The 10460-nt window shown below is 32.4% G+C and overlaps 2 protein-coding genes across 2 annotated transcripts; both read right to left on the bottom strand.

Annotated features, from left to right (window-relative positions):
• Positions 1 to 3222: 3222 nt before the first annotated feature.
• Positions 3223 to 4823, bottom strand: LOC105564978. The gene is made up of 4 exons (XM_012017781.1): positions 4524 to 4823; positions 4122 to 4387; positions 3515 to 3874; positions 3223 to 3232 (listed from the first exon to the last, which is right to left on the bottom strand). The coding sequence occupies exons 1-4, from the start codon at positions 4821 to 4823 to the stop codon at positions 3223 to 3225; spliced, it is 936 nt and encodes a 311-aa protein (XP_011873171.1).
• Positions 4824 to 6567: 1744 nt separating this feature from the next.
• LOC105564977 lies at positions 6568 to 9413 on the bottom strand. Its single transcript, XM_012017779.1, has 7 exons — positions 8714 to 9413; positions 8312 to 8577; positions 7678 to 8043; positions 7144 to 7396; positions 7003 to 7071; positions 6843 to 6929; positions 6568 to 6651 (listed from the first exon to the last, which is right to left on the bottom strand). The coding sequence occupies exons 1-7, from the start codon at positions 9011 to 9013 to the stop codon at positions 6568 to 6570; spliced, it is 1425 nt and encodes a 474-aa protein (XP_011873169.1). The 5' UTR covers positions 9014 to 9413.
• Between the last annotated feature and the right edge of the window lie 1047 nt (positions 9414 to 10460).

Raw genomic sequence — 10460 nt, 5'->3', positions numbered from 1 at the left:
GCCTACTGCCCAATTCGAGCGCGTGGCGAGATGTGCGCATAGCAATATCGATCGCCAGGCGGTCACATCTTGCCACGCGCTCGAATTGGGCGGTAGGCCGGCCTAAGACAACGATTTTTAATAATTAATTACTCGTTAACTATTACGAAAATTGCAAAATGGTACAGGACTTTTCCGTTCATCTCGATCCGTTCTACCTTCTCAAAAATTTTGTCGGATATGGAAAGACTCACCTTGTATAACTAACGTGATAGTTTCTCTTAGCATCGTGAAACAAACAATAAATTAGAATCTGTTGCTGAATAATATATAATAAAGGCGAAATTACAGGGAAGATAATTTTAATTTATTTCATTTCACTGTCAACGTTACGTGTAATAAATTACGTTAAGTAATATATTAGCAATTATTTTTCACATATTAATTATCCCAGCAAACACAAAGTAACATAACTGTAAGTTAAAATTTCCTACTCAACAATATAACTGTAATATAACACGTGTGTTATGTAACAGTTATATTGTTGAGTAGGAAATTTTAACTTACAGTTATGTAATTGTTACTTTGTGTTTGCTGGGATTAAATATACCTAATAAATACATTTTTGGAATGTATAAAAAATCAATACACATACCTTGTAAACATATAGAATTCGAAGATATTAATAGTATGGACACCGAATGCATATATACTTATCAATATAAAGTAAAGTGAAGTAAGTACGTCCGTGCGGGTCTGTAAATGAATGAAAACCACGGTGCACACAACGAAAACAAATGTAACCCAAGCAGATATGATTCCGATTGTCACGAAATATACACTGTCATAATTCACCGTCAATCCCAGTTGTCGCAATGTTTTATCGATCTCGAACAGTTTTTTGTGACAAGTTTTGAATTTCTACAAATGCCATTTCGTAATGAGACAATATTATAATTTATACAAACCCAATAGAATTAACTATAAAATCCCGTACATTATTTTGTTTCCTCACCTTTGTATACCACCAGCCTAGCAACATCTTGATTATCACAGACATAATAATGACAATCGTCACTAATTGGTACAGGACATATTCAAGTTTCATCAGTCTAACGTTCGCATAGTATTTGTCATGCACGCGCAACGCGCCAGTCCAACATATAATGTAAATAAAAAAGAGATAAATCAAGCTGAGTATGGGTCTTGGATTACCACGAGGATATTCAAAAGTGCGAAGTGCCAGTATACAATTGACCGTCGTTGTCCATGCTATCGCTTCAAAAAAATATTTAGGACGCGCAAATAGGATCTTCATCTCGTTGAATCTCTAACGCCTGATATTGTCTCAATTGTCACTTATTCGGACAAGATATCCGATTTTCGCGTTTTCTCTTGATGGTGTCAAAAATCTTAGATTCGTTCAACCGATCAACTTGCTTATTTGTTCATTCATGCATGTTTTAATGTTAATTACGTCTGTGTATAATTTTCAGCATTAATCAAGTTTATCTCTTTCTATTTTTAATGTTTACACTAGATTAACGTGTAATAACACGCAACGGGTTGTATTTCTCTATCCATGCGAGAACGGTTGACGATTATATTAAGTCGGACATCGATGCGGTTCACTGTCTTCTCTCGAACTTTACGTTTCCTTTAGTTCACAAGTCGATGATCCACCTTCGTCGATGGACGAAAGAACATACTTGCGTTCCTAGCAATATTATAAAAAAACACGGATATGCTTAATGAACGTGCGCAAATAAGCCCCGCCTGATGGCCTTTAAAACGATTATATATATATTATATATATATATATATATATAAAGTCAGCTATGCCAGTGAAGCAATAAGTAATTCATTGCAGAAACGTGTGCATAGGAATCGCATTTTATTACTTTAATACTAGTAATGTTATAGGACACCACCCGGGATCTACAATACCCATATGTGCTCAAAGAAAATAATTGCTGGCAGAATATGCAATACTATTAAGATGCAATACACTCAAGACTAATAATCAAGTAATTATATTCGTTTCATCTGGCTTGTTTTCGAAATAAATAGACACAAAAGTAGTGTCAACCTTTGCCTAAATGAAGAAATCTATTCAGCTTAGTTAAGTACAAAGTAGCAGGAGGTTAATGGTGTGGGACATATGCAGCAAAGAGGGAAGAATTCCCTAAAAGATTCGTGGAAATCTTCCATGAGGTAGAAAACCCGAGAAGAAGTCAAGATCACACGGTAGGAAAATAATATTAACAGAGATGCCAGGAATATTCTTCAAGTAAACTGCAGGAAGTTAACGTATACATATAAAGAGGGTATTTAGAGGATGAAGTTTGAGGAGGTGAAGACTGAATATGGGCCAGTAGCGCTATTGGAATGAATTAATTATTTAATATCTACAATTATTTAAACTTGTGCATGAGGTATAGCATTATTCAATTCTAATTCATTGCCTATCTGTATCACGATAACCATGTAGGTCGTCAAGATCTTCAAAATCTATAACAAAGAAAAGTTAAATATACTGCATTTGTTATATGATCGGGATAAATTTATAAAACTTATTTCCACACAATTTATAAACAGTGTAAAGAGAACATTATTTAGCGTTTGTAATTGTAAATCTTTTCCTATTTGTCAAGATGGTTGATATAACGATAACCACTAGTATGTAACAATTTGATACGAACCATGCTTACGACACGATTGTCCAAAGTAAGACTAAACGCAGAAAATGTCACTGGGCTTTGCAAAACTTGAAGGCCAAACTGTTGAATCTGAAACAGTTTCAAACGATAATTAGATACTATATAGCAGCAACTATATGATAATGTATTGAAAAAAACGAACTTCTTCCTTTATATCAATATCTGTATTGCAACCATAAATCGAATGAATGATTTCAGCGGTTCTGTTCCCCTATAAATAAATGTTATGTAAAAGTTACTGTATCTCGATCGTTAATTCGATTGTGGACTATAAAATCAGTTACCTCATCAGCTGCATTCTTGCAAACGCGATTCAGAGTAAAGATTTTCATAACGTGAAAAGAACACACTAACAACGTCATAAACATATGTTCTGTCAAATATTTTATATCGTGTTTGCTCATAATGTATCGAGTATACAAATTATAAAGACATATAATAAGAAGCATCATAATTACTCCTATGTCCCAAGCTACTTGTACTCCAAAGATAGTGGATACTATTTTTGTTACTTTACACACTTTCAGGTGTACCTGTCTTAAAAACACTTAAAGATAATCAGAAATATTTTTATTGAATCTTGTCTTTTGTTTCTCAACAATTTTTTAAGAAGTCTGACTTGAATATTTTTGCGTTTACATAAAATTACAACTTTTAAATACGTTAACGGCAAAACTGACTTAAATCGATTTTTACCTAAGAAATATACCGAATAAATATCTATTTCAATATTTTATATTTTATATGTAATATACAGATTTTTATTTTACAGAGTTTACTTTGTACCAACGTACTTAATAATTGCCTGTACTCACCTGATTACTTGTAAAAGATGTTTAGGTTTTTGACATTTTTTTATTGTGGTATTCTGTCTTCGACGTGGATTCTGGAGTAGGCTTTGAAAATGATTTGTGACATGAGATGGAAAGTGAGATTCAGTTTGAAATACGACCGGATCTCGCTTCTTCGATATAGAAAAATTAATTCCGGTCTGCACCCGCTGACGCCTTCGGAATATCATCTTTGTGGAAAAAACTTGCTTTTGTTGCTCGACATCTATGATCCTCTCATAATCCTTCATGTCAAAAATGCCTAATTTCTTATCTTCCTTGGATAAATCTGTTAAGCTCTCGCGCAAAAGTTGGTTGACCAATTTAAATTTTATTTGTGAGCATCTGCATTATTGTATAGAAGCATGTTATAAATCAGTGATAGTATGTCTTATCTTCGCGAAATGAACAATAAATCAGAAAGTATTACTTAATAATATAAAACAACTTTCAATGTTGACATTATGTATAAGAAGATATATAAGAAGTTAAGCAAGGCAATAGCGACTATTAATTTTTTACTTATTAATTTTTGAATACTAATCTAATAAGTACATAAATTTCTTGATTCTTAAAAAGTTTATTTACATACTTCGCAAATATGAAGAATTCGAATATATTAATAGAGTTGACGATGAACGAATACGAATATATGAGTAGCAGATAAATTGAAGTAAATACATCCGTGCTTCTGTGGAAGTGAATGAACATCATAGTCCATATAACCAAAACAAATGTGATCCAAACAGTTATGTATCCAATCACAATGAAGTATATTCTGTCATAATTCATCGTCAGTCCCAGCTGTTGCAACGTTTCATCGATCTCAAAGATCTTTTTGAGACAAACTTTAAATTTCTACAAATGTAAATTAACAATGTGATAAAATTACAATTTATACGCATGATTTAGTTCTGAAATTGTATTTTATGACTTGTATACCATGAATGCAGTACAGTACAACTATAATGTATCGCACATTTATTTTGCTCACCTTTGTGTGCCACCAACCTAGTAACATTTTCAGTATCACAGATACTATAGTGATGTACGTCATTAATTTGTACACAACATATTCCAGTTTCATCAGTCTAAAGTTCGCATAGTATTTTTGGTGCATGCTTAATAAGCCACAACAAAATATGATGTAAATAAACGAGAAATAAATCAGACTGAGTATAGGTCTCGGATTACCACGAGGATATTCGAAAGCGCGAAGTCCCACTATACAGTTGACAGTTGTCATCGGTGCTATAGCCTCGGAAAAGCATTTAGGACGTGCAAATAGCTTCATCTCGTCAGATATTTAACGTCCGATATTTCTCAATTGTAATTTACTCGGACAAATAATCTTCGTTTTTAGTTTTCGGCTGATCGACATTTGATACACTCAAACTCAGGTTGGCGGTTAATATTTATAGAAGCGAAGTAGTCGTACCTTCTTATTTTCGTGCAGATTGTAATAGCAGTGCTACTGCGTCTGGGGATAGACGTTTCGCTCAATACATTGACGAATTCGTTAACGTAATTTTCATTTTTCTTCACGGTACCAATTATTTCACATTCATTCAACCGATAACTTGCTTATTTGTTCTCAGGCATCGTTAATTGAGGCTGTAGTAATTCTAATATTAATTACACCTTCTTTTTCATTTCTCCATATTTGTACACTAAATTCTATACTAAATTAACATATAAATAGCACAAAACGAATTATATTTCCCTATCTATGCGAGAATGATTGATGTCAGGTCAGTCACTAACGCGATTCACTATCTTTTCCAGATAACTTTATGTTTCCTTTAGTTCACAAGTCGATGATCCACCTTCGTCAATGGTCGAAGGAACATACTCGAGTTTCTTGCAATTGTCAGGTTTAACATGTACGTGTCACATAAACGTGCACAAATAAGCCCCGCCCGATGGCCTTTGAAACGATTATATATATATATGTGTAGATATGTATATATATGTATATAAATAAATAAATATATAAAGGCTGCTATGCCAGCGGAGCAATAAGTAATTCATTGTAAAAACGTGTGCGGAAGAGTCGCCTTTTTATTACCTTAATTCTAGTAATGTTATAAGACACCACCCGGGATCTAGACACCCATATATGCTCAAAGAAAACAATTACTAGCAGAATATCGCGCATAGTACATTACTGAATATGCAGACGCTGCACGAGAGAAAAGTAATTTGAAGTAATGAGCCACTGGATTGCAACGCATTTGTTATACATATATGGCTTAACAAAACGCAAAAATATACTGACCAATTGTTAAAATGAAAAACATTGAAACTTGTACATAAAGACTACTATATATACTTTTTTTTCAACGAGAAATATTTTATATTATCTTGAGAGACTTATTCCTGGAAAATAATGGAATAATGTAAAAGCAGATTGAAGGAAAATCGGGAATCCACTATAAATTAACGATAAGCGTGAAAATTGTTTTTGCGTAAGAATTATAATTTATTTCTTATCGAATATGCAATACAATCGAAGCTAATAATCAAGTAATTATATTCGTTTCATCTGGCTTGTTTTCGAAATTAATATACATCAAAATAAAGTTTACCGTTTGATTATTTACTCATATTGTCATTCGTCTGCTTTATACTTCCTATTGTTCACGTATTTCATAAAATACGAACTCGAATAATAAAGAATAACGTTGCCTGAAAAGTGTTAACCTTTGCCTAAATGTAGAAATCTATTCAGATTAGTTAAGTACAAAGTGGCAGAAGGTTAATGGGGTGGGACTTATGCAGCAAAGAAGGAAGAATTTCCTAAAAGTTTCGTGGAAATCTTCCAGGAGGTGGAAAACCTGTGGAGAAGTCAAGATCACACGGTAGAAAAATGATATTGACAGAGATACCAGGAATATGCTTCATGTGAACTGGAGGATGTTAACATATATAAAAGGGTTATTTAGAGAATGAGAACTTTGAGGAGGTGAAGACTGAATCTGGGCAGTAGCGCCATTGGGATGAATGAGTTATTTAATATCTACCATTATTTAAAATTGTCAATAATGTATAGCATTATTCGATTCCAATTCATTGCCCATTTGTGTCAAGATAACCATGTAGGTCGTCAAGATTTTCAAAATCTATAAACAAGAAAAGTTAAATGTACTGCATTTATTATATGATCGGGGTAAATTTATAAAACTTACTTCCACACAATTTATAAAAAGTGCAAAGAGAACATTATTTAGCGTTTTTAATTGTAAACTTTGTCGTATTTGTCAAAATGGTCGATATAAAGACAATCACCCGTATGTAACAATTTGATACGAACCATGCTTAAGACACGATTGTCCAGAGTAAGACTAAACGCAGAAAATGTCACTGGGCTTTGCAAAATTTGAAGGTCAAACTGTTGAATCTGAAACAATTTCAAGCGATAATTAGATAATATATAGCAGCAACTATATGATAATGTATTGAAAAAAACGAACTTCTTCCTTTATATCAATATCTGTATTGCAACCATAAATCGAATGAATTATTTCAGCGGTTCTGTTTCCCTATAAATAAATGTTATGTAAAAGTTATTGTATCAAGACCGTTAATTCGATTATGGATTATAAACCAGTTACCTCATCAGCTGCATTCTTGCAAACGAGGTTCAAAATAAAGATTTTTATAATGTGCCAAGAACACAATGATAACGTCTCAACCGTTGGCCTTGCCCAATATTTTACTTCGCATTTGCTCATAATGTAGTGAGTATACAAATTATAAAGATACCCAGTGAGGGTTATCATAATTACTCCTATGTCCCAAGCTATTTGTACTCCAAGAATACTGCATACTATTTTTGTTACTTTACACAGTTTCAGGTGTACCTGCCTTAAAAACACTCAAAGATAATCAGAAATATTTTTATTGAATGGTGTCTTGTGTTTCTCAATATTTTTTAGGAAATTTGACTTAAATATTTTAAGCATTTATACAAAATTACAAATTTTTAATACGTTAACAGCAAAACTGAAGTAAATAAATTTTTACTTAAGAAAAATGCCAAATAAATATCTATCTAAATATTTTATATTTTATATGTAATATACAGATTTTTATTTTACAGAGTTCACTTTGTAACAACGTACTTAATAATTATGGCCTGTACTCACCTGATTACTTGTAAAAGATGTTTACGTTTTTGATATTTTGTTATTGTGGAATTGTGTCTTCGAGGTGGATTCTGGAGTACGCTTTGAAAATGATTTGTGACATGAGATGGAAAGTGAGATTCAGTTTGAAATACGACCGGATTTCGCTTTTTCAATATAGAAAAATTAATTCCGGTCTGCACTCGCTGACGCCTTCGGAATATCATCTTTGTGGAAAAAACTTGCTTTTGTTGCTCGACATCTATGATCCTCTCATAATCTTTCATTTCAAAGATGCCTAATTTCTTATCTTTCTTGGATAAATCTGTTAAGCTTAAGCTTTCGCGCAAGAGTTGGTTGACCAATTTAAATTTCATTTGTAAGCATCTGCATTATTGTATAGAAGCATATTAATATTATAACATGTATTTTAGAACTCTAATATCTATAATCTAATTTAAATCAGAAAGTATTATTTAATAATATAAAACAAAATTACATAAAATTATTGTTATAACATACTTTCAATGGTGATATTATGTATAATAAGTTAAGCAAGACAATAGTGACTATTAATTTTTCACTTATTAATTTTATGAATACTAATCTAATAAATACAAAAATTTCTTGATTATTAAAAAGTTTATTTACATACTTCGCAAATATGAAGAATTCGAATATATTAATAGAGCTGACGATGAACGAATACGTGTGTATGAGTAGAAGATAAATTGAAGTAAATACATCCGTGATTATGTTCAAGTGAATGAACATCATTGTCCACACAACGAAAAAAAACGTTATCAAAACAGTTATGATTCCAATCATAACGAAGAATAATCTGTCATAATTCACCGTCAGTCCGAGCTGTTGCAACGTTTCATCGATCTCAAAGATCTTCTTGAGACAAACTTTAAATTTCTACAAATGTAAATTTACAATGTGATAAACTTACAATTTATACGCATGATATAGTTCTGAAATTGTATTTTATGACTTGTATACCATGAATGCAGTACAGTACAACTATAATGTATCGCACATTAATTTTGCTCACCTTTGTGTGCCACCAACCTAGTAGCATTTTCAATATCACAGATACTAGAAGGATATACAAGAATAATTTCAATATAGCACATTCCAGTTTCATCAGTTTAAGGCCCGCATAGAATCTTTGGTACATGCGTAATTTTCCACAACAAAATGTGATGTAAATAAACGCGAGATAAATCAGACTGAGTATAGGTCTCGTATTACCACGAGGATATTCGAAAGCGCGAAGTCCTACTATACAGTTGACAGTTGTCACCGGTGCTATAATCTCGGAAAAGCATTTAGGACTTGCAAATAGCTTCATCTCGTCAGATATTTAACGTCCGATATTTCTCAGTTGTAATTTACTCGGACAAAAAATCTTCGTTTTTAGTTTTCGGCTGATCGAACATTTGATACACTCAAACTCAGGTTGGCGGTTAATATTTGTAGAAGCGAAGTAGTCGTACCTTCTTATTTTCGTGCAGATTGTAATAGCAGTGCTACTGCGTCTGGGGATAGACGTTTCGCTCAATACATTGACGAATTCGTTAACATAATTTTCATTTTTCTTCACGGTACCAATTATTTCACATTCATTCAACCGATAACTTGCTTATTCGTTCTCAGGCATCGTTAATTGAGGCAGTAGTAATTCTAATATTAATTACACCTTCTTTTTCATTTCTCCATATTTGTACACTAAATTCTATACTAAATTAATATATAAATAGCACAAAACGAATTATATTTCCCTATCTATGCGAGAATGATTGATTTCAGGTCAGTCACTAACGCGATTCACTATCTTTTCCAGATAACTTTATGTTTCCTTTAGTTCACAAGTCGATGATCCACCTTCGTCAACGGTCGAAGGAACATACTCGAGTTTCTTGCAATTGTCAGGATTAACATGGACGTGTCACATAAACGTGCACAAATAAGCCCCGCCCGATGGCCTTTGAAACGATTATATATATGTGTAGATATGTATATAGATGTATATAAATAAATAAATATATAAAGGCTGCTATGCCAGCGGAGCAATAAGTAATTCATTATAAAAACGTGTGCGGATGAATCGCCTTTTTATTACCTTAATTTTAGTAATGTTATAAGACACCACCCGGGATCTAGACACCCATATGTGCCTAAAGAAAACAATTACTAGCAGAATATCGCACATAGTACATTGCTGAATATGCACGAGAGAAAAGTAATTTGAAGTAATGAGCCACTGGATTGCAACGCATTTGTTATACATATATGGCTTAACAAAACGCAAAAATATACTGAGCAATTGAATTGTCAAAATGAAAAACATTTTGTACATAAAGACTACTATATATACTTTTCAACGAGAAATATTTTATATTATCTTGAGAGACTTATTCCTGGAAAATAATGGAATAATGTAAAAGCTGCAGATTGAAGGAAAATCGGGAATCCACTATAAATTAACGATAAGCGTGAAAATTGTTTTTGCGTAAGAATTATAAGTTATTTCTTATCGAATATGCAATACAATCAAAGCTAATAATCAAGTATTAGGTGTACAAATGAATAATCCAAATTATTTTAAGCAGTTATAAAATCAATTTTAAATTGAATAGATTTTCCCGCTCTTTTGTGTTTATACAATGTTGACATATAACTATTAAAAAGAACATATAGTTTGGCGAAAGGCCCAACGTAACCTTCAAAAGTATTCAGTTCAGTACAGTCGAAAATGGCAATAGATAAGGTGCATATCCGACACTGCATTCTTTACG

This window comes from Vollenhovia emeryi, unplaced genomic scaffold (assembly GCF_000949405.1).
Source record: "Vollenhovia emeryi isolate VEMERY1.0 unplaced genomic scaffold, V.emery_V1.0 DF939157.1, whole genome shotgun sequence".
NCBI classification, from domain to species: Eukaryota; Metazoa; Arthropoda; class Insecta; order Hymenoptera; family Formicidae; genus Vollenhovia; species Vollenhovia emeryi.
Note: the sequence above shows the minus strand (reverse complement) of the source record. Positions and strands in the feature narration are given on the sequence as shown.